Below are 25,369 nucleotides of genomic sequence, written 5' to 3'. Positions count from 1 at the left end.
GAAGACTTAAACTTATAGCTTGGCTTTGCCATGTAGTGGCTGTGGGGCCACCGGCAAAGCAAGCTGCTATGAATCGGGCATGTAAAAAATGAAAAGTTTATAATCACATGCTAATAGGGGAAATACAATATGTACATAGATAAATGTGATACAGGCAGGAAGTGATAAGGCCAACCTTGGAGTGGGATGAGGATATAGGTGGAGTGTTATGGGGAATTTAGACATAGGGAGACCATTCAGCTAGGGAGATCAGGGAAGAAGTCATACTCTCATCCTATTTGCTGCTTGAAGTTGGACTTGATGGGAAGAAATCTGATCTGTGGAAATGAAGATGAGGCAATTTCTAGGCATAGAGGATGAACTGTGCAAATGCATGGAGGTGGGAGAGGTCAAGATAAAATCAGGAAATAGAACTTAGTTCAGTAAAAGGTGTGAAAGGGATTGTGATTTCACCCCATGGAGTGGGGAGGTTGGGACAGGACTGAGCTAATTTTTTTTTTACAGGTTTCAATTTATTTTCAATTTTCAACATTCACTTCCGTAAGTTTTAAATTTTCTCTCCCTCTCTTCCTTCTAATTCCCCCTCCCTCCCCAAGACAACGTGCAATCTGATATGGACTCTATGTATACATTCCTATTAAATGCATTTTCACATTAGTCATGTTGCATAGAAGAATTATAACGAATGGGAGAAACCATGAGAAAGAAAAAAATAAAATGAAATAAAAAAATAGTCTGCTTTGCTCTGCATTCCAATTCCATATTTCTTTCTCTGGATGTGGATGACATTTTCCATCTAGAGTCCTTTGGAGTTGTTTTAGGTCCTTCTATTGTTGAGAAATCTGTCAAAATCAGTCATTGCACACTGTGACTGTTTCTGTGAACAATGTTCTCCTGGTTCTGCTCACTTTGCTCAGCCTCATTTCATAAAAGTCTTTCCAGGATTTTCTGAAGTCTGTCTCTTTGTCATTTGTTATAGCACAATAGTATTCCATTACATTCATATACTACAACTTGTTCAGCCATTCCCCAATTGATGGGAATTCCTTCAATTTCCAGTTCTTGGCCACCACAAAAAGAGCTACTATAAATATTTTTTGTACACATGGAGGACTCCACTAATTTAACAGTCACTCATGTGATTATAATTTGCAACCTCTCCCTTCCCTCATAGAGAGAGTGACAATCTGGAAAGTATTCAGAGAAGGGTGACTGGAATGGTGAGGTGACTTGAGATCAAGACATGTGAGAATCACCTGACAAAACTAGGAATTTACTACTACTATGTCTGTATCCCATAGATATTTTAAAAAGGGGAGGGGAGGACCTATTTGTACAAAATATTTATAGCAGCCCTTTTTGTGGTGGCAAAGAATTGGAAATTGAGGGATTCCCATCATTTAGGGAATGACTGAACAAGTGGGGGTATGAAATAGTATGGTGGATGAAATAGTATTATGTTATAAGAAATGACAAGCAAGCTAATTTTAGAAAAACTTCCAAGACTTACATGAACTGATGCAAAGTGAAGTGAGCAGAACCAGGAAAACATTGTATACAGCAACAGCAACATTGTTCAATGATCAACTGTGAATGACAGCTATTCTTAACACTACAATGATCCAAGATAATTCCAAAGATCTTGATGAAAAATGGTATCTACCTCCAGAAAAATAACTGATGGAGTCTTAATGCAGATCTTCATTGTCTTTATTATTTTTGTGTTTTTTCTTTTGTGTCTTCTTTCACAACATGACTTCTACGGAAATATGTTTTACATGATTGCATGTGCATAACCTATATCAAATTACTTACTGTCTCAGGGAGGGGATCCATGAACTTGGATAGAGCAAAAAAAATTTTTATTCCAATATCATTGGTTTCCTTTGTATTTTATTTTATGCATTCAAAAACAATTTTGAGAAAGAGTCCATAGGATTTTATGCTTTTAGGTATATTTTTAAAGGAATTGCTTATGAGTCTTTAGTGTTTGAAGACTTTCTTTTATAGTGGAGAAAAGAAATAACTGTTCAATGCCTGATACCTATTTTGTTCTTTGAGAACTTTTCCTAGAAGGGACTCTGTTAATGCCTTTTGGGGAGACCTTAGACAAGAGCCACACCTAAGTTGTATTTTAGATATTTCCCCTGGAGTTCCATTTCAGGATCAACTGAATGTGAGAAAAATCTGGCTCTAATCTTAGGAGTCAGACCATCCCAGCATGATTCTGGTTGTTTGTGAGTCCAGAACAGGAGTCCCCTTTTCAGGAAATGGACTCTCTGGGCCCATTTGGATGAAGCTACATCTGGGTGAGGGAAATGAAGTTCAGAGAGAAAGGACATGCTCAAAGTCAAACAGCCAAGACTCAAATCCAGGACTACTAATTCCACGTGCACTGTCTTTTTTTAATTCATTGTGTTTCCCAGCTGTGACTGGTATGTGTAGAGAAATCCATGAAGTTGTTCTAGTCGATTCTGAGAAAGATCATGCCTTGCATTAGCTTGAGAGAGGTGTAAATTCCTAGAATATCATTTAAGAAGCTAGGGTGAAGAAACGGGTAGAATGAGGAAACTGTCCTTCCTCCCAGCTCCTCCTGAGTTGGGTCTTTACACTGAGCTTTTGTTTTAGGTTCTTCAGGGAATTCCTGGAAAATCAGTTCCATTCCTATTCCCGTTTGAGCACAGGGCCAGACCTTGTGTTGGCCGAATAGGTTGTGCGACCCGAGGGGTGGCCACTTCCCTTCTCTGACCCCTGGCCACAGAATTTCAGTTCTGTGCTTCAAGAAAGCTCGACTAAATGGCTACTCCCCAAACAAAGCCTCAGAGGGACCTTGCACTAAGTAGATGAGAAGTAACTCAGTACTGTGGAAGAGGTAACTCAATATCACTGGGACAGCACTAAGTCTTATCTAGCCTTGAATCTGCCAGTAGCCTGTCTGTGGCCTTAAGCATGTTGCTGTCTCTCCCTGGGTCTCAGTTACCTCATCAGTAAAATACTGCTAATAATATGCCTCCAACCTCACCACCGTGAAGATCAGATGAGATTGTGCGTAGAGAGAAGTGCCTGGTAATGGTAAATCACTGTGGAAATACCACCTATCAGTGTATGTCCTGTAAAAGTGTAAGATCCTAAGAAGTGAGGCTCAGAAAAACTGAATTCCCATCTGGACTCTGTCACTAATTGGGTCAAGTAGCTTCCCTCTTTGGGCCACATTTTACTCTTTTGTAAAATGAGGAGAATGGGTTAGACAATCTATCTATAATAGGTCGTTCCACCTTTAACATTTTACATTTACATTCTAGGACTCTTCTAGCCCTGACATTCTGTGTTTTCAAGTCCCTGACATTCTATATGTTAAGCAAGGACCTTTCCAACTCTATTGTGTGCTCCAAGGCCCCTTCTTGTTCTGACATTTTAGGACTGTATGAATGTATGCTAAGTAATTACATTAAAAGTAATTCCACTTAACATCTTAATTAGTGTTTGGGTTTTTTGTTGTGTTTTTTTTTTAGTTGGATCATATCATTGGAAGAGTTTTCTTCAGTGACCTCTCCCTCTCCACACATTCCAGGCTGAAAGCCCGAGAGGCCTCACATGTTTAGCTTTCATGTCTCCCAGCTAGGTTTGCACAAGGTCCACAGCCAGGACATCAAGGGCCCAGAAAGTGCAGGTACTGACTACTACCCCCACTCTAAACCTCTAGGGCTTTGACCCCAATTCATCTAGTACCAATGTGATCTGTAACATGGGACTTTGAAATCTTTGGGAGAACTGGGAACTCTGGAGTGGGAAAAAAAGTGGAGTTAGGGGAGGGGAGAACAAGAATTTATATAATACCTACTATGTGCCAGGAACTGTGCTAAGTAGTTTACAAATTAAATTAAATACTTTGCATTTTCTTGCTGGAGGAAGACCATAAGGTAGACTCATGAAGACTGTGAATAAAATACCCAATTCTTCTACCTGACAGCTCCTCCTCACTTTCTGTTGCTGGATCTTCAATCATCCCCCCAATCACTAGTGTCCTAAGGACTCTGTCCTGAGCCCTCTTCCCTTCTCCATCTACACTACTTCACTTGGTTATCTCATCAGTTCTCGTGAATTTATTTACCATATCTATGCTGATCATTCTCAAATTTTATCCAGCTCTAACTTTTCTACTGATCTTATCTCTTATCTCTAATTGTCTTTAAGACATTTTGAACTGGATGTCCAATAGATAGACACTTTAAATTCAACATGGTGGTAACTGAACTCGTTATCTTTTCCCCCAAACCCTCCTCCCTTCCAAATTTCCTTATGGGGTATCTTCCCAGTTACCCAGGTTTGCAGCCTAGGTCTCATCTTTGATCTCTTGCTATCTCTCATATCCAACTGGATGCTTAGGTCTGTCAACTTTACTTTTGCAATATCTCTCAAATCCTCCCCCCTCCTCTCCTCTGACACTGCCACCAATCTGGTACAAGTCCTCATCACCTCACACCTGAACTATTGCATTAGCCTGCTGTTTGGTCTGCCTGCCCCAAGTCTTTCTGTCTGCTCCAGCCCATCCTCCATTCAGCCACCAAAGTGATCCTCCTAATGACTGGGCCTGATTATGTCACCCCTTCTACTCAGTAAACTTCAGCAATTCCCCATCATCTCTAGGATCAAATACAAAATCTGCTGTCTGGCGACCAAAACCCTTCAAAAACTGGTCCCTTCCTACATTTCCAGTCTTATTACACCTTATGTCTCTCACATGCAGCTTTCCATTCAGTGACAGTGGCCTCCTTGTTATTCCACCAACAAGACACTCCATGCATCTAAGCTGAGCATTTTCTCTGACTGTTCATCGTACCTAGAATTACCTCCCTCCTTATCTCTGCCTCCTGGCTTCCCTGGCTTCCTGTAGGTCCCAATGAAAATCCAAGCTTCTATTGGAAGCCTTTCCCAACCCCTCTTAATTCTAGTGCCTTCCCTCTCTCTTATTTCATCTTTTCCTCTATATATATGTTCCTATCTATTTGTTAGCATATCATCTCCCCCATTAGACTGTAATCAGCTCCTTGAGGGCAAGTACTGTCTTTTGCCGTTTTTTGTATACCCAGAACTTAGCATTGTGCCTGACACATAGTAGACACTTAAAAAATGATCATTAACTAACCATTTAAATTCCATTTCTGCACAGATTTTCATTATTTTCTCTGCATTCTATTTTGTCATTCCACTGCCCCTACAGTCTCAGGGTGATATAGGCAGTGAAAATATCCTTGTTCTTGGAAAGTGGGTTCCTTATTGCTCCTCTAACTATGTGGACTTTACCATGCTCAAGCTGCCTTCTCACTCTGGAAGATCCCTTCTCCCCCTTGGACCCTTTTTCCCATTGGTGTAACCTTCATTTTGAGGCAAGGCTGAGGACAGCCATGCTTCCTTCTTTTCCTGGCTTTGCTTCTGACTCTGCACTTTTACACTGTGCCTCTGCTACCTTTCCTTCCCACCCCCAGACCCACTTTCTGGGGTTCCCTTTACAAGTCTTCACTCATTAGAATGTAAGCTCCTTAAAGTTAAGGGCTGTTTTTCTTTTTGCTTGAATTTTATGCCCAGTGCTTAGCACAGTAACTGCCACATAGTGAGTGCTAGATAACTTGACTGTTGATAGGCAAACAGGGACCATATTGTAGGAATGAAATCTCTTAGGAGTCTTTTATTAGCTAGAGCAGAATTTTGTTTTCATGCAGAAATGGGCTCTTATACCTACATAAAGCATCATGTAGGTATAAACATTAAACATAAAAACAAAACTCTAGTAAAAATATTTAGATGTTTCAATATATTTCAATATTTATTTTTTACAATTTACTTAAAAAATAAATTTAAATAAATATATTTAAATTTTATTTTGTTTAAAAAATTTAATAAAATTTGTTTATTTTTCAAAATAAAGGTTTTGTTAATAAATATTTACTAAACAAACATATTTTGCATATTTTAGGTAAATATGTTTTAATAAAATTCAAATGAATATTTTAATAAGTATTTTTTGTATATTTCAATAAATATTTTTTTAAAGATCCCCATGGTAGGAGGTAAGCAGGCCTGTTCACTCTTACAGATTTCCCCCCATTCTGGGCTGTAGGTCAGTTCCCTTTACCTAATTGTTGGGCTTCCCAGAGAGGGAGAATGGGTGGGGGGCACTCCTAAAGAAGGATTCAAATGCAAAGATGGAGACTAAGCTATACTAAGGATCAAAAATGATTGCTAGGAAGTGTCCACAGGGGAGACTGAGCCTCGGGTTTTGGCTGCCTACTCAGGCCCTTTGTTTGAGTTGGCTGAAGATCTGTTGGATAACCTAGAGTTACATCTGCCCACGAGACTCATTTCTAGGTAATTCTAGGTCATCTATTTCAATGGTCTGCCCAGGTGCATCATGTCCTGTGGTTAGGAAATGTTGGAATCATAAAATTCAAGCTTTCCTACTTCAGGGCATCCTCGATGTCACAGATGTGGCCAGTCCCTTCAACAGTGCATATAGCCACCCCTCTCAACCTTCTCATCCTGTGAGGCTCTCCCATTAATCCTCCATGGGGTAATTTGCAGCCTTAGAGCTTAGAGCAGGTTCCCCACCCCTGGTTTAGAGGATTATATTAGAAGCTTTTCAGTGTAATGAATAGGGCACCTAGATTTATCTGCAGAAAGACCTGGATTCTAATGTCACCTAAGACGTTTATTAGTTATGGGATTCTGGTCAAGTCATTGAACCTCTCTATGCCTTAGTTTCCTCATCTGCAAAATAAAGGAATTGGACTTCACAGCCACCTGAGGTTTCCTACAGCTCTAAATCTGTAATCCTATGTCCTTGTTCCATCTCCCACTTGTACAGCATTCTTTTTTTTTTTGTTTTCTTTTTTAAAATTACTATTAATTCATTTATTTTCAGTTTTCCACAGTCACTTCCATAAGTCTTAGATTTTCTTCCCCTCCTTTACCACTCTCTCCCTGAGATGGCATGCAATCCCATATGGGTTCTAAAAATACATTCTTATTAAACACTTGTACAGCATTCTTAACATGTATTCATTCAGTCTCTCCTTGAATACCTCAGCCCATTTTACTTTGGAAAACTTCTTATTATAAGGAAGTTTTTCCTATTATCCTTATATCTACGTTCCTGTAACTTCTCCCCCTCCCCACTTCATCTGGTTCCTATTCTCCCTTCTGAAACCACCCAGAAAAAGTCTGCCACCTATTCCCCATGACAACCTTTCAGGTATCTGTTTTTCAATTTAATATTTTTTTCAATTACATGTAAAACAATTTTAACTTTTTTTTTCAAATTCTGAGTTCCAAATTCTCTCCCTCCCTCTTCTCTCTCCCTCATTGAGAAGGCAAGCAATTTGACATAAGTTATACATATGTAGTTATGCGAAACACATTCCCATGTAAGTCATGCTGTGAAAGAAAACACAGACGAAAAGCCTTTCAGATATTTTAAGACGAGATCACATCCCCTTAAATCTTCTCTGCTTTAAAAGAAACATCCACAGTTACTTCAAATATTCCTGTAGGTGAGAACAAAATAACTCTTTATATTTATTTGCACAGTGATTTTTACAACTTTTACAAAATTTCTGCTTACATTAATTTCAATTATTTCAACAACTCCAGGATTATAGGCAGGATCAGTATCATCAGCTGATTTTTGACGTGATATAGAAAAATAAAGAGATTTAACAGGGGCCTAGTTCTTGGGGGGCGGGGCAGTGCTAGAACCTAGATCTCCTGAGTCCAATCCAGCACTCCACATTTTGAAGCACTCCTTCAAAAGCCAGGTTGGATGTCTGGTGGTCCTGAGGTTTGAGGCTGGAGTTCACAGCCCAGAAGTGAAAAGATATACCTGACTCAGGAGAAGAAGAATCCAGCTGATCCAGATGTGTTCACACATCTACCTTTATATGATGTACCCTCAGAAGATGAGTAAAAGCCTAAAGAAACAAGAGTCTGCCCTGCTCAGAGCCCCAGAAGAATCCCACGCCCAGTGCTGGGTGCCAAATCCTAGGAAAGCCACGGACAATAGTCATCATCGTAATCACTCACATTGATACCACCCACATATCTGTTCACATAGGAATCTTGATGCGGACACAGTTACTGGCTGGGTGACCCTGGGCAAAACCTTTAACCCCTCTAAGCTTCCATTTCCTTGTCTGGATAATCAGGATAATAGTCTACTTCTCAGGGTTATCATGAGGATAGAAGGAGAGCAGAATGAAAAGTGTCAATGACATTAAGAAGGATATACCTATATAAGGCCATTTCAGTGATCAGGGCCCCCTGCAGGGAGAAACTTGAGGGGTAATGGACGCCTCCCATGGACTGCTGGCCCACTGGTGTCAAACTTGACTAGAAATGGGGACCATACTGCATACATAAATATCTCTTTGGCCCACATATTGACTTAGGTTTAAAATGTAATATTAGTTGGGAAGCTAACTGGCACAGTGGATAGAATGCCAGGCTTAAAGTCAGGAAGATTCATCTTTCTGATTTCAAATCTGGATTCAGACACTAGCTATGTGATACTGGGCAAGTCACTTGACCTTGTTTGCCTCAGTTTTCTCATCTGTAAAATAAATTGGAGAAGGAAATGGCAAACCACTCCAGTATCTTGGCCAAGAAAACCCCAGCTGAGGCCATAAAGAGTTGGACATGACTGAAACGACTGAACAACAATAACAAATCTATACGGTATTATATTTGTGATTATTTGTTAGATACGTCCCAATTCTGTTTTAATCTGGTTGAGTTATACCCCCAGCGTTCTAGGCTGCACATGGCTTTTGGACTGTGCATGTGATGCCCTCTGCTCTAGACCATTTGTGAGTGGTTGCCTTCCCAAAGAAGATCATTATTGCCTAGATAAGAATAATAATAACTGAAAATTTTAGAATATTGAGTAGTATTTTCCATTTCTTTAGCCTTTATGTTGATAGCCATGTATGTCATGGACTGTCAGAACTGTGAAAGTTTTAGGTACGTAAAAAGTTAGCTAGACAGGGCCTTAGGGAGGAGAGAGAGAGACAGACAGACAGACAGACTACACACATACACACATACAAAGAGAGACAGAGACTCTGATACAGACATACACATAGACAGAGAGAGAGACAGACAGAAAGATGGCTAGATTATTGATAGAAAGGTAGATATAGAGACACATCGAGAGGAACAGAGATAGATAGACTGTTGGCAGATAAGCTTAAAAGACCATTAGGATGCGGTGTGTTAGCGTTGCTTTGGGGCCAAGAGGATAAAATGCTCATTCTGGAATAGAAAATACCATCAGAGGATTTAAAGCTGAAAGAAATGTTAGATATGATTTAATAACACTCATTTTACAGGTGAGGAAACTGAGGACTGGGGAGGGGAAGTGACTCATGTAAGGCCACCAAGGTAGTAAATGCCAGAGGCAGCCCTCCTGACTCCAGTTCTGTCGTTCTAACTACTTCTTGATGCCATCTCTTCCCAATTCCCAGCCTGGCTGCCTCAAAATACCCAATGTTCCTCTGCTTCCAGAATTATAGTTCATTAGAACTAGAGGGACCTTAAAAATCATTTGGTTCAGGGGGTCTTAACCTGGTGTCTGTTAATTTGGGTTTAGTTTTTTCATTTTATTACTCTATTTTACTATGATAGTTTTATTTTGTAATCTCATGTATTTTATTTTACTCATTTAAGACCATGATGCTGATAAGGGATGGGTTGGCTTCATCAAACTGTCAAAAGGGCCAATGACAGAAAAAAGGTTCAGAATTTCTGATTAATTCAATCCCCTAATTTTACAGATAAAAACACCAAGAAGAGATGATTTGCCCAAAGAAATGGTAACAGAGTGGGGGAGAGTATTATCAGATTCGATCAGGAAAGAAGGTTTTCTGACCCCAGGCTAGTGTGTTTGTTGTATGTATTGTGAAACTGAAAATCTTCCATCACCATATTGCAACATAGCCTCAGAATGTAGTCCATGCTGGCCAGAAGCCCCAGCCTTCTGTTTACAAGCAGAAGATTTCCAGAGAGAACATAGCCATCTGCTTTATCAAGACCAGAATGGTTCAGTCACCTGACTCCACTCTGGGGTTCTTGAGATTGGCTGGAGATAGCAATGTGTTTATCCACTGGCTGAGATGTAACCCATTCCATTCTCCAGCGGACTTTGTCAGACTTTCCCCCCCTGCCCCAGATCACCCTGAACCTTGGGGAACAGTCTATAAATAACCAGGATATTTGCAAATCCTCAAGCATCTCCCTGAGCAGTCACTGGAAGAACCAGCAATGCAGGTCCTGAATAAATCCTACCCCAAAAACTGCCTGCTCACCGTTATGGACAGGTATTCAGCCACTGTGAGGAACATGGAGCAGGTGGTCATGATCCCCAGCCTCCTGAGGGATGTGGCCCTGGAAGACCCAGACTGTGACACCCCCACAGATGAGGCAGGTGTTCACGACTTCTACAGCTACTATACCATGCTCAAGTCCATCCGAGTGGATGTGGACAATGGGCTGCTGCCCAAGGACAAATGGAAGGACAAGGTTATCAACTCAGACGAGGAAGATGAGGAAGATGAAGAAGAGAAGAGAGGGGAGCTAGACCTTGAAGCTCAGTTTCATCTTCATTTCTCCAGTCTCCATCACATCCTCACCCATTTGACCCTGAAGGCCAATGAAGTGACAAAGAAATACCAAGAAATCACTGGGCTGACAATGTAGACCCCAGCGTTGTGCTGTCTGGTAGGTGAGTCACTGAGCCCAACTCAAGGGGGGTCTGGATGGAGACCCTTGTCTCAAAGAAAATAAAAGTGGTAGAAGGGGAGTGTGGATAATAGAATTACAAGTAAATAGCCCTTACAAACAGTTTCTTACAAAGCACTTTCTTTACAATCCCTTTATGAGATAGGTAGGGCAAATATAACCCTCATTTAATAGATGAACAAACTGAAACCCTGAGAGGTTTGTCCATGGTCATAGAAGTGATGTTGTAGAAAGAACCCTGATTTTGGAATTAGGACACTTAGGTTTAGCTAAGACCTGCATGACCTTGGGCAGATCATTTGGCATCTCCAGGTCTCAGTTTCCTCATCTGTAAAATGAGGGGTTGATGGCTTCTGAGGTTCCTTCCACCTCTAACACTCTACAATCCCTCTCCTCTATCTGTCTCTGTGTGTCTTTCTCCTCTCTGTCTGTCTGTCTGTCTGTCTGTCTGTCTGTCTCTCTGGTGCCTTTATCCCTAGTTCCATTTTACCCCCTGTAACAACAGGAAGTCTTTACTTTCACTGTCTTATACTTTCAGAGCTCCTAGGCCTCTTAACATTTTATGTACTATTGCTATGACTAATGACAGTATTTTTCAAGGCAACACTGACTCATCCAAGGTCTTAGCTCTCATTTTGACTTTTCCTGGCAGTTCCAAAGGTGCCTTTGCTTATCTTCAAGCCTCCAGCACTCCTAGAGGTGGGTTGTGTGACAGCAAGCCTTCCTAAGTTAGGCCCAGGGTTTCAGCTACCTCCTCTGGCCCCTGGACCTTTAGGCATTTCTACTTTTCTCCAGATCACCTCCACTGACCTTTTTTGCTATTTGTTCCCTTAGCTAGGGTCCTCCAGCCTCTTGACTGCTCCTTAACACTGGCCCTAACTCTCAGGTAGCCTATAAGATAGGTTTGAAGGCTAAATCCACCTATAAGATATTGCCCTCATTCCCACCTTGGGAAATGAGTGGTTTAGAGCCAAATGGGGCTACTGCTGACCCTCAATTTATATTAGGCGGGATCACGTATCATTGGACTAACAAATCTGTGTAAAGAAACAAAGAATTTAGTATCAGAAGTACAAAGATAGGCACTTAAAACCAATAAGCAACTGGAGTTTGGGCCACTGAATTGGACAATACAGAAGGAATCATTGTCTCCAGCAGGTCCCTTGTAAGTAGATACATGGCCACATGTGTGCACAAGATCACACACATGCACGCATGCACACACATTCACACACACAATCAGGAGTTGAGTCAGTAGACCTCTTCTGTGAGCACTCACATGGTGGTTTTTATGTCTCTTTATACACAAAGGTTCACAGAATTATGCTTCCTGTGGGCACAGACCTGTTCATTTCTTCCTGGGGCATTTATTTAGCAATTTGCTTAACTACCGCCATGAGGCTATGGTCTTGTGGTCTGAAGAGTTGGACTTCTTGTATGGAGTTACAACAATATTAACATATTTGTATAATATTTAGGTGGTAGCTGGATGGCACAGTGGATAGATAGGGCCTGGAGTCAGGAAGACTCATCTGGCCTCAGACACTCAGACACTCAGAGACTAAGTGACTGAGCATGTCGCTTAACTCTGTTTCCCTCATTTTCCTCATCTGTAAAAGGGGTTAAAGAAGGAAATGGCAAACCATTCCATCATCTCTGCCAAGAAAATCCCAAATGGTGTCACAGAGAGTCAGACATGACTAAAATTGCTGAACAGCAATATGATATTTTACAGTTTACAAAGTGCTTTACATCTATTGGCTGTGTAGTGGGAAAACACTGGAGTAAAGGTACCTAGGTTTAAGTCCTAGTTCCATTCAGTCAATCAATTTCCGCCAGTAAAATATGCTGCCTGCCAGGAAAGCATTCTCTCAATTGTGAAACACAACAGAAATGTAAATAATAAGTATTGAATTGGATCCTTACAACAGCTTGTGATATTACCTGGGTGTATATTTTTACCCCTCTTTTACTGGTGAGGAGACTGAAGTTCAGAGTGGTTCAATGACATGTTCCAAGTCACACAACTAGTAAGGGACCTTACTGAAAATTGAGTCTTGACTCTAAGAAGAATGCTGTTTCCACTACTCTGCCCTGACTCCTGGAGGGCAACAAGGCTCATGTGTTGGGCCAAGAACATTGCACCAGGATAGGCAGGGCAAGGGGTGGGAGGTAGGATGCCTTGTGAGGGGGGTGGGGATACAGGATCTTTGTTATCATTCATTTCATTCATGTCCAACTTTTCATGACTCCATTTTCGATTTTCTTGCAAAGATACTGGACTGGTTTGCTGTTTTCTTCTCTAGCTCATTCTACAGATGAGGAAAATGAACCAAACAGTGTTAAGTGATGTAGTATTTAAAAAGGTTCAAGAGATATAATTTTTGGGTAATTTAATAATTTTATTAATAATGTCAGCATTTTAATAAAAGAATGGTCATTTATCCATCTCTCTCTAGATCAAAGACAATCATGGCACAGGGCTCATGTCTTATATGCCCATTAGAAGAGGGATAATTCTGAGGGTGGAAATTAACTGATTGATTAACAATTAATGACAGAATGAACATTACAATGAAAGGCTGGACCTGAACTACAATTGTGTCATTTACTTATAAGTTACCTCCAGCCTTCCACAATCTATTCAAAGAATTTATCCACACATAAACATGAATAGAGCACAATGGCTTCTGCATCTGAGGTGGGTCTGGATAGAGAAGGTTAGTTTAACCTTCAGAGACTGAGGTCCTAAAATGAGGATAAAAGAAAAAGGGAGAAATCTGAATTTCCCCAAGTCATTGGTTATTAACAATCATTTCTCTCAATGACTTGCCTGAAGTCACATAGCTAATAAATATCTGAGGTCAGATTTGAACTTAGAAAGAACTATCCACTGTACCAGCTAGCTGCCCTAATTCATGATCCTAGGTTGTTTGTAAATACTATGCCTACGTTCCCAAAGAGATGGTTTAAAAAAACCCACCACGTTTTATTGCTGGGTCTTTCAGTTTAATTTGTATGTGAGCAGGAATCCATTCAGTAACAGCCCTGAAAAGTGATCATGCAGAATCTCCCTGAAGACCTCTAATGACAGTGAAATCATTACCTTATGAGGCAGCCCATGGCTGTTAGAATAATATTTCTGGTGCTGTAAGATTTGAAAAGTGCCTTCCTCATGACCTCTGGTGCTTAGCCCAGTCCTGTCACATAGTAGGCACTTAATAAATGCTTATTGATTGATTGACATCCCTTTGAAGTAGGAGTATATCATTATCATTATCTACATCATGTCATTAAGAAATCATTTTCTCATTTGACAGATGAGGAAACTGAGACTCAGAGAAATTAAGAGGATAGTCTAATGGTCACAAACAGCTAACAAGGATTATATCTAGAATTCAAAACCATTTCTCTCCTGACTCCGTGTTCTTTCTGCTATCCTATGTGGACTCTGATTGTCAGAAAATTCTTGATCTTGGACTGAAATCAGTACAATTTCTCCATAATGAATAACGCTTCAAATATTGGAAGTGAGTCATTCGTCTTCCCCCAAGTCTCCTGTTCACCAGGTGCAAACATCCCATCTTCTCAACCGATGCCCAGATGACTGTGTTTTTGAGTCTCCTTACATCGCTAGCTAACTCTCCTCTTATCAATGCCTTGTTCATATGGCATCCCAGGGGATCCTGATTACCTACAGGACCAAATGGAAAGAACATTAATTGCCCCTTTGGGGCAATTAATGTTATTCACAGCGTGGTCTCTTCTTCCCTTTCTAGTCTTCTTAAATTTGGGGGTCCAGCCATTTTCAGTCTTCTTCCCCCTGACATTCATTTCCCATCTCCAGGGCTTTGCATGGCTCACTCTCTTCACCTTCGCCTCTTGACATTCCTGCCTTTTCCCAACACTCAGCTCAATTGCCACCTTCTGCAGGAGACCTTCCCAGTTCTCCCAGCCCCTTGAGCCTTCTCTTCTATATCATTTCTCCCTAAGCTCCTTGAGGGTAGGGATTATTTTTGTGTTTTTTTGCCTTTGTTTGCATTCCTGGTGCTTAGCAGTTCCTGGCCCCTAATACATGACTACTTGATCACTTATTGTTGTGAGTGATTGATGTGATCTGATCAAGATTCAATTCAGGCATGATGAGATGGATAGATTCCTGACTATAGAGTCAGAAGGCCTGTTAAATTCTGGCTTTGCCATTTATTAGCAGTACGACTGAAAATTCAGGAAACAGGAGAAATTTTGGCAGAGAAAGTAATGGACAGTAAGGATTGGGCAGAATGTAGGAGGGGAGGAAAAAGAGAGAGAAAGTGAAGATAACAATGCTTCCACCACTTCATACCAAGTGTCCTATATGAAGCTATCATCTTCATCTGTAAATGATCAATTGGATCATGTGATCTCTTTGGGCTTTTCTACAGATAAATCTACATATATAGGGGTTATCACCAACTTCATCCTGTAGTACACACTTACTCATGCAGGCTATGATGGCTCAAAGCATGTTCCACAAGTGGCTTTCCTAATAACTGATCATATGTACCACCTTTTGGTGGAAGGTGGTTTCCTAACTTCAAGACAGGTAGGATAAGTGTATATAGCACCATCCTTGTAAATGAAGACATTGAAGCTGAGAGAGAGGATATAACTTGTCCATCATCCTACCTCCAATAAATAACAAAGCCAGAACTGGAGCTCAGACTTTTTGACTCAATGATCAGTGCTCTTTCTGTTTCATCATGATCTGCTTGAATTGGATCAAACCAAACTCTTGGCAACAGTGCATATGTGTGAGTTGAAGTTGGACATTAATCAGTGTTTGATCTCAAAACATGGAAGAAAATATTGACCTGTGTTTTCTTTTTCATCCAATCCCATAGAATGCTCCACAACTTGTTTGGCTGAAGACTGCAGCTCCAGGCATGAACAATGAAAGGCTCATGGGCATTGTAATGTTTTGTGCCAGGACATTTGCTGAGGGCTCCAGAGAGGACAGCTTGGTCCAGCGTGCTGCTTCCCTGGCTACCCATCTGGGACATTCCTCACAGACTTATCTGCCAGGAACCAGAAGATCCTTGCCAACACCTTTGAAAACAGATTCCAATTCTGCCTCCCCTAGGTCAAGTTAGCAGGGGTTGGTGGGTGGTTTGCAGAGGACAGGAAGAGACCCGCTTATCTTTATTTTGTCTGAAGCTGCTTTTTCTCCCATCCTACTTATGTTCTCCAGGTTTTGCCTCTCATCTACTTCCTGATGGTGACTTCTTTGAGATTAAAAGTGGCAGGATTCCCTTAAGGTAAAGAGTCAGGAAGGCCCACCAGCTCCCCCTCCCAGAACCACTGATTTTCTGTATAAAGGGTTTATGAAGCACACCTTCTTACTTTTGTGTTGGAGACCCTCCAGCAGAGCAACATGTCTGGGTTGATTTGGAGGAAAGTTATACTTTTCTTGGCTTGAATTTTCATTTAGAAATTTGGGGACACCCTACCTGCTAGACAAAATATATTTCCCTCCTCTCAGAAGGTGGACTACAGATATGGAATGCTGTATACAGTGAGCCATGGTTAATAGAAGTTTGTTTTGCTTAAGTGTTGGGTTTTTTTAGGAGGGGGGATGGAGGAAGGGAGGAAATGTTACAAGCGAGAGTTCTGTTAGGTGAGACTACTAGAAAGTGACAGTGATGTAAAAAAAAACCCAAAAAAGTTAAAAAATAAAACCTTTGTAAAAAGCAAAAAAAGATGTGATCTTTTTTTTTAAATTCTATTTTATTTTCAGTTCCAAATTCTTTCCCTCTCCCTTCCCCATTTCCCACCCATTGAGAAGGCAAGAAAAACAAAATCCATTACAAATATGTATAATCATGCGAAACGTATTTCGGTATTAGCTATGTCCAATAACAGAAAGAGATAGGAAAAATGAAAAGAAAATATGTTTTAATCTGCACTCTGAGTCCACCAGCTCTCTATCTGGAAATGGATAGCAATGGATAGAGTATCCTTTGGAACTGTGGTTGGTCATTATGTTGATCAGTTAAGTCTTTCAGAGTTAATTACCTTTATAATATTGTTATTGTATAAATTATTACTCGGTTCCACTTACTTCACTTCATAGAAGTTCATAGGAGTCTTACCAAACTTCTGAAAACATCCCATTCATTGTTTCTTATATCACAAGCATATTCCATTATACTCATACCCTTCTACGGTTGATGGGCATCCCCTTGATATCTAAGTATTTGCTATCACAAAAAGAGCCACTATAAATACTTTTGTACAAATGGGACTTTGTCCTCATTCTTTCATCTCTTTGGGGGTGTAGACCTAGTAGTGATAACAGTGGATGAGAGGATATTGTTGATGTGGTCTGTGGCTGGAAAAAAAAAGATCTATTTGCTAGACAACTCAGGAGATGAGCACAATTTCCGACTTGAAAGCACACTGTCCATAATCTATTAAAAGACAGTTTTATTAAAAGGAGAGAAGAAGCAATAACTAAATTATAGTATCCCCACATCTCACAAGCTCCCATATTCAGTGTCCCCCAAGGTACATTAGTGTCAATTATTATGCTGTAAGAGATAATGAAGGGGATGGTTTCAGAAAAATGAGAACAGTTTTGCATGAATTAATGAAGTGAGGAGGGCAGAACTAGGAGAACAATTTATAAAACAACAGCAATATTGTAATGACAAACAACTTGGAAAGACTTAGAAATGCCAAACAACACAATGATCTACCACAATTCCAGAGCATTAAAGATGAAACATGAAAACCTCCTCCTTATAGAGAGGAGATAAACTCAGAGAACAGAAAGAGGCACATTTTGAGGGGGCATGTCCAATGCTTATTTTTTGCTTGATTATACATATTTATAACAAGGGTTTTGTTTTCCTTGTTTTCTCAATGGGGGAGAAGGGGATATATGGGAGAGGGAAAATGTAGATCTGGAAATAAAATATATATATTTTTTAAAAGCTTGTGTTCCTCTTCTTGTTGAGGCAAGGTTACAATCAATTATTACACACTTACTATGCACCAGGCACTGTGGTAGGAGTTGGGAATACAAAGACAAAAATGAAACAGTCCTTGTCCTCAAAGAGCTTACATTTTAATGGAGATAGTCAGTACATATATACATATGTAAAGGATAAATATGAAGAAAATAAATACAAGGTAGTTAAAGGAAGGAGGTAGTTTTAGAGAATATCAGCCAAGGCTAGTGTAGACATTAGTGCTTCAGTTGCATCTCAAGGGAAGAAAGGGACTTTATGAGGAAGAGGTGAGAAGGGAGTACATTCCAGGCATGTGGAAGGGTTAGTGCAAAGGCAAGGAGATGGAAGATGGAGTACCCTGTGTGAGGAAAAGAGAGAAGACCAGTTGGGTTGCATCCCAGATTGTGGGAGGGGGAATAATCTTCAGGTAGGTTAGAAAGACTAGGGCTGAGTTGTAAAGGACTTTACAGTCTAAAAAGAGGAGTTATATTGTGTCCTTGAGCCTTCTGATCTGGTATTTATCTGATCAGCCACAGGTCAGACACACTGTACCTTGATCCCAGCGCAGTGATGTCATTTTGGTCCTCTTAGAGAATGAATAATAACCAACCGACCAGAGGCAACAAGGAGCCAGTGGAGCTGGTTGAGTAGGGGAGTGACATGGTCAGATTTGGACATAAGGCAAATCACTCTGGCAGCAGTGTGTAGGATGGATAGAGTGGTGAGAGGCAAGGAGACTAATTAAGATGTTGTTGTAATGATCTAGATGAGAGATGATGAGGGCCAGAACCAGGATGGTAGCTGTGTGAGTAGAGGGAAGGGCTTAGAAACAAGAGATTACTGTGAAGGTAGAAATGGCAAGTTTTGGCAAATGACTGGATACATGGCAGGGGCGGGGGGGCAAAGGAGACTAAGGAGTCAAAGATTGTCCTTAGGTTATGAACCTCAAAGAACGGATGGTGCCTTTGACAGAGATGGAAGTTTGGAAGAAAGGGGGAAAGATAAGATCGCTTTTGCTCGGTTTAGTTATGTCTCCTCTGCAGAGTTCATAGATCTAGCCATGAGGTTTGAGCACTGGGATTCTCTCTTGGTTGTGGCCACCCTGCCCGCATCCAGAGAGACTCATGCATCAGGACTAAAACTCGGTCCCATCAGTTCCACGACAGTATCCAACACAGACTCTGAAATCTCTCCCTAACTATAATATTCTTTATTGTTTTCCAACATTAAGGTTGGGTGACTCTTGCTACTGGTCTAGGGGCTAAGATGCCTCAATTCTTCTCCAATCCACTATCTTCACTCACTTGTTGTTGTTGTGTTGTTTCAGTCATTTTTGACTCTTCATGATTCCATTTGGGGTTTTCCTGACAGAGATTTTTGCCATTTTCTTCTCCCGTTCATTTTACATATGAAGAAACTGAGGCAAAAAGGATTAAGTGACTTGTCCAAGGTCACATAGCTAGTAAGTGTCTGAGGCCATATTTCAACTCACAAAGATGAGTCTTTCTGACTCCAGGTCCAGCACTCCATCCATTAAGTCACTTAGCTGTCCCCACCTTCTGCCTCCTCCCTGCCCCCAACTTGTCACTTAATGGAGATAGATCTCCACCAAATGTGATTTAAATACCCCAGTCATTTAATGTTATTTAAATCACATTGGGTGGAGGTCTGTCTCATCAGTAAGTGTACCAGTCTTTGGGATTTTCCATTGACAGTAAGAACCAGATAAAGTCTGATTACATTTATATTAGGGGCAGCTAGGTGGCATAGCAGAGAGAGCTCTGGGATTGGAAGTTCAAATCAGGCCTCAGATATTTGCTAGCTGTGTGACTCTGGGCAAATTACTTAAATTTGCCTCAGTTCCTCATCTGTAAAACGAGCTGGAGAAGGAAATGGCAGACCACTCCAGTATCTGCCAAGAAAATCCTAAAATGAGGTCATGGAGAGTTGGACACGACTGAACAACACATTTACATTAACTGAAATAGAAAGTCTTAGAACTCTCATTGGGAAGAGACAAGATATTGGATAGCTCTAAAAAAGGGGACTTCTAGGATTAAATGTCCAACAGTGGGACAGGTCTATTCTAGCATTCACATGTATAATAAATGTTTATTGACCACAGACAAGTACTGAAGATGGGTATATCATCAAGCATTGGTAGAACTGCAGCTAGTCACTTGTCCTTAGTTTGTTGTTACTATCTAGAAAGGTTGATGTTACTCCAGAGGACTATGGGTAGGCTAGATCTTGCTACCCTAAGGGACTGTTGTGAGAAATTTTCATTTCCGTGAGAACTCTTTCTGCTGTTTACTAGAACAATGAAAAATACCTACTCAAATTGCCGTGGATCAATTATTCACAAAGTTGTATTCCCCAAACTCCCACTTAGCTGCTGAGCTTCACTGACTATTTTGTATACCTTCATTAGTCTCCCAACTTTGTACCACCCTCATTTAATTTTTCTGTGTTCTCAAAAGATTAAAAGTTATTCATCTATACTTAGCTCAGGTCATTTGGCTAAGACATTGGGTTAGTGTGTCCATGATCTGACCTTTTTCCTTTTGGCCACAAGTGATAAAAATGGCTTGGTAAAACCAGAGAATGCAGAGTGGTAAATTAATTCTTCAACAATTTTGGAGCTGTTACTTTGACAGATATAATTGATCTCAGGGTACGATGAGCCAAGCTTGGTGGAGAAGAGCTGTTTTCCCACATCAACATTCCTTTTACTAGCTCCTGTCTTTTAATTTTTTCTCCAAAATTAGAAAGTAAATTTTTTGGGGAAAGAGCAAATTTAAGTAAACAATTTGATGGCAATCAATTGGGAAAGGATCCCACAAAAATATTTATAGCAGCACTCTTTGTGGGGGCCAAAAACTGGAAATCAAGGGGATGTCCATCAATTGGGGAATGGCTGAATAAATTGTGATATATGAATGTAATGGAATGCTATTGTGCTATAAGAAATGATGAACACAAAGACTTCAGAGAGGCCTGGAAAGATTATATGATCTGATGCTGAGTGAAAGGAGCAGAACCAGGAGAACTTTGTACACAGCAACAACCACAGTGTGTGAGGATTTTTTGTTAGACTTAGAACTTCATTGCAATGCAAGGACTTAAATTCCCAACGTCTTTTAAGGCAAAATGCCTTCCACATCCAGAGAAAGATCTATGGAATTCAATCGTAGAATGTAGCAGAACATTTTCTTTTGTATTATGTTTTGGTTTGTTATATAATTTCTCATTCATTTTAATTCTTCTATGCAACATGACTGTGGTGAAAATGTATTTAATAGGAATGTATGTGTAGAACCTATATAATATTGTATGGCATCTCAGGGAGGGAGGGGGAAGGTGGAGGGGAGGAAGGGGGAGGGAGGGAAAAAATCTAAGTTATATGGTAGTGATTGTAGAACATTGAAAATAAAAAAAATTAAAACAACAAACCTTTAAAATGGGGTCCATCACACTTGTGCAATTTGTATTATATTTATGTATACATATATTATATACATATATGTAATTATATACTAAATTGCAAGACAAACAGAAACAGTGGGAAAAGAAGAAACTAAACCTAATGATATAATGAAACACACGACATGATTTGGAAGCAGAAAACTTTAAGAAATTAAGTTTAATAATAGAAAAATGAAATATTACGGGTAAAAAGAAATCCAGTTATTTGCAACATAGTTGGCTGAGTTGCAAGACATTTGCAAATTATTAGTTATTCATAAAACTGCAAGTAAGATCAAAGTTGGAGCAAAAAGAGAGAGACAGAGAAAAGCTTCTACTTGTTGCCAACTGAGCAGGAGGCTTTCTGAAAACAATTCTCTCAGTTTCGATGGGAACACAGATAAGTGCGGGCAGTTTTGTTAATATCATGCTAAATTTAATATATACTTTAAAAACTACATAATAGAGCTCATGATTTCATATGCAATCTTTTTTTGTCATTTGTATTTTAAATAGCCCATATTTGTTAAGTTTATTATTTTGAAAGACGAACAATTGCGTCCCAGGGTTTTGGGAAGAATCCTAATGATTTTCCACCCTAATTTCACAAAAGCTGGTACGTTTATGTGGACTTGGAAAAGCAAGCTGGAATCATGGAGCAATCTTAGACTTGGGCAATTAAAGTTCAGATTTATATTGGGTCTGATAGATTAGTTGGGGACAATTATCAGCCATGTTATAGTTCATCTGGACTGTGGATAGTAACTGAGGGACAATACTAATATATTTTGGTATTGGTGACATTGATAGGTCATGCTGTTTTTCCTTTTTTTCTTCTTATGATAGAATTTTATTTTTTTCCAACTACATGTAATGACATTTTTCAACATTCATTTTCTGAAAGATTGAGTTCTGAATTTTTTCTCCTTTCTTCCTTTCCCTCCTGAAGATGGCAAGCAATTCAGTATAAACTATGCATGCTATACTGTTTTGTTTTGTTTTTTAATGCAATAGAAAGTCAAAATCCAGAAACAAGTACTTTTTCAAAAATAATATAGAAAATTTGGAAATGTATTCAATTGAACTGGCATTTGATGGGATTACGTTGTTTCATGTTTTTATTTCAAATGTTCATAAGATTGGTTTACATTGATGCTGCTTTTAAGTTTCAAGTATTATAGTTTTGTTAAGTATTATAAACTATGCTGTTAATATTTGGGAATGATACCTAGTGTGTGATGCTTCTATAATGTTATTATTAAGGGAATGAGAATACTCTTTTATCTGAGGACTATGATAGCTTTATGAGTACGAGTCTTCATATTGCAGAAACATTTGTCTAGGAGACATGGTGATCTCTGGTTAATGATTACATATTTAAATGTATACAGGTTGGTATATCAAGAGTTCTTTTGGTTGGACAAAGTTAAAAGACAATAAGAATTGCATAGAGGTTGTCTGTACACTGATAAAAATGTAAGAAATAGAAAAAATTTTAAGTATATTTAGGAGGGAAGCAGTCATTAACTAATCATGATCCCAAAAGAGTTGCTTCCAACAGAATGAAGGACAAGTGTATTCACAGCTAATGAATTCAGGTGGCTGGTACATCTTCATAAATGTTAAGCCTAAAAATAACCTGAAACCAGAAATGCTATCAAGTAGTCCTCTGGACATGGTAATTAGAAAATTGGGTTTATGTTTTAAAACTTCAGATTATGATAAGAAGGCTTCATGGATTTATAAAGTTCATACAACTAGACATGAATGTCTGTACAAATTATCAAGTTATCTAAGTTCCACCCCTCTTTTCCAATCAGATGGGAAGATGGAGCTCTATAGCAGTTTATTAGAATCTGTTTGGTAATGAGTTCATTTAGATTTTCTAACAGCTTTTTCCCCCTCTACAATAATGAGTACACAGAATCCACTTTAAGAACATAAAGAGCATAGTTTGAAGACCTTGCAGTTCACAAGTAGTATGACTATATGGAACGTAACCAAAACTAATGGATGCTTATATTGCAAATTTGGGTATCTGTTTCCTGGAAACTGAACCCTACTGAGTGAATGCTAATCTTTTGTCATCTACAGTGCTGCAAACAAATCCCAGTATCTGCTGGTACAGATGTTAACTTATAGACAATTGTGCCTCATTTTAATGGAAAGAACTGAAACGTTCTTATGAGGTGGAATCTGTAGGCTAATCCCTAGCAATAATTTATTGCTTATGATCTTGGTAAGTGTTTACGTAGACAAATCAGTAAATCATCCTGCAAAGACAAAATGCCAACAGCTGCCAAGTGGGAACTGCAGAGCAAATTCATAATTAAACCAATTCCATGTGGATGGAGATTGGGAAGGTCAGGCTGATGTTCTCATGAAGGCAGTCATGAGATCCCCTTGACACAGTTCTCATTATTTATCTCTTCTTTGAACAGGTTTCCTACCTTTCAAACCACAAGCCCTTGAGTACTGTGAAGTAATGATGCATAAATCAATTGCTACATAAAAATCCCTGATGGCTGCCCAGAATCAGCTGAGGAAGCTCTGCTCCCACACACCTATTAAAGGTTACTCTGTGACTTTCAGCATGAACTGAACAGTTCAGGACGGGTACAGCAATGTTCCCTCTGGCAGGGATGTCCTCTGACCAACCTCATGAGGTTTGTTCTCATTATGTATCCCTGAATCCACGATGAGGATTCAGATGGCATCTGGTCAAGCTAGATCTGAGTTGCTTTTATTTCTCCAGTCTCCAGGATATTTTCCTTCCTTTTCCCTTGAGTTCAATGCCTGATCTAATCTTTCCACCATAACTCCTACACTCCCACTAGAGGTGCTGGGGATGGAAGCTCAATTCCAGGTGGACAGTCTCGGGTGGGTAAAGGTGGGAACTTCTAAATCTTAGAGTTCTCACGAGACCCCCCAGGAAACGACTGGGAATCAAGGTGAACCGAGCTATCTCGTGTATTTCCGCCTCTTCCCGTGAGAAACGTGATGGGAGAGAGCTCTCCCCGCCCTCGAGATTGTCCCGGATCTGGGCACACTATTGTTATCTAACAGCACGGTATTCAGATGCAAACTATGCTGCTGGAGAGTTTAAGTAGGATCAGGAAAGCCTGAAAGTTCTCTTGGCGGGAGGGGCGCGGAGCGGACAGGACAGAAGGCTCCGCTTTTCCTCTCTCTTCTCTCCCCTCCCCCTCTCTCCCCGCTTATACTTCTACTTCCAATCTCTTATTGTAAGATCTTTGCCTCCTTGGGAGATTCTTTGCTCCCTCCTAAGGAAGAATTCCCCTGCACTTGTAACTAGACCCTGAAATAAAGCTCAACCCTTGTTCGACTCTGGAACGTCCTTTCTCTCATACGAGCATCCGGTTTGGCCAACCGAAGACCTCCGATAGAGGTAAGGGAAGACTCGGGTAGCCCACAGGCCTCTAGGCTTGGCATAGAGGACTTCAACATACATACAAAGGCTCCTTTAAATACACTAACTTCACAGTTCTCCTCTGTTCCACCTAACCTGCACAGTCAGACCCTCATTTCCTTGATCCCGCCATCACCCATGAGTTCTGCCTCCATGTTTATGAACTTGAAATTCCTTCATCAGATCATAATCTTTTGTCATTTCACTTCTCCCCATGCCTTATGGCCCTAATCCTGCTCTGCAGCCTCACTGTGATCTCTAGTGTCTCCAATCCTCAGTTCTTTCTTGAGTCATATCCTTGAACTGGATAGACCAGGAGTAGGGAACATGTAGTCTCAAGGTCACAAATGTGGCCCTTTGACAGAATCCAAACTTCACAGAACAAATTCCTCTTAATAAAAGGATTTGTTCTGTAAAATTTGGGACTCAGTCAAAAGGCTGCACCCTAGGATTTAGGAAGCCACATGTGGCCTCGAGGCTGCAGGTTCCCCATCCCTGCGCTAGATCATCCTGCCTTTCCTATCTTGACCTCTTGGTGTATCAGTCTGATACTATGCTTTACATTCAAATTCCTTGCTCTTGTCCTACCCCTGATCACACCAGGCCCAACCCTGGATTACTTGCATCCAGGACTCCCTTCATTCTTAGTCATATGCTACTTAATGAAGCTGGAAAGAATCACAGAACCATGTTGACT

General features: G+C 40.1%; 1 protein-coding gene across 2 annotated transcripts in view; it reads left to right on the top strand.

Moving 5' to 3' along the window:
• THRSP (thyroid hormone responsive) overlaps window positions 1–16,526 on the top strand; it is a 42,426-nt gene extending 25,900 nt beyond the window's left edge. The window contains exons 2-3 of one of the 2 annotated variants that reach the window (XM_072610754.1): window positions 9,825–10,767; window positions 15,672–16,526. In XM_072610754.1, the coding sequence (XP_072466855.1) occupies window positions 10,312–10,746 (435 nt within the window). In that variant the 5' untranslated portion in view covers window positions 9,825–10,311 and the 3' untranslated portion in view covers window positions 10,747–10,767; window positions 15,672–16,526. Of the gene's footprint in view, window positions 1–9,824; window positions 10,772–15,671 lie in introns of those variants that run through there. The other variant, XM_072610753.1, reaches the window with a different exon arrangement.
• The last annotated feature ends 8,843 nt before the right edge of the window (window positions 16,527–25,369 follow it).

Source organism: Notamacropus eugenii, chromosome 5 (genome assembly GCF_028372415.1).
Source record: "Notamacropus eugenii isolate mMacEug1 chromosome 5, mMacEug1.pri_v2, whole genome shotgun sequence".
NCBI lineage: Eukaryota > Metazoa > Chordata > Mammalia > Diprotodontia > Macropodidae > Notamacropus > Notamacropus eugenii.
The sequence above is the reverse complement of the archived record's forward strand: the minus strand, read 5'-3'. Positions and strand labels throughout refer to the sequence as shown.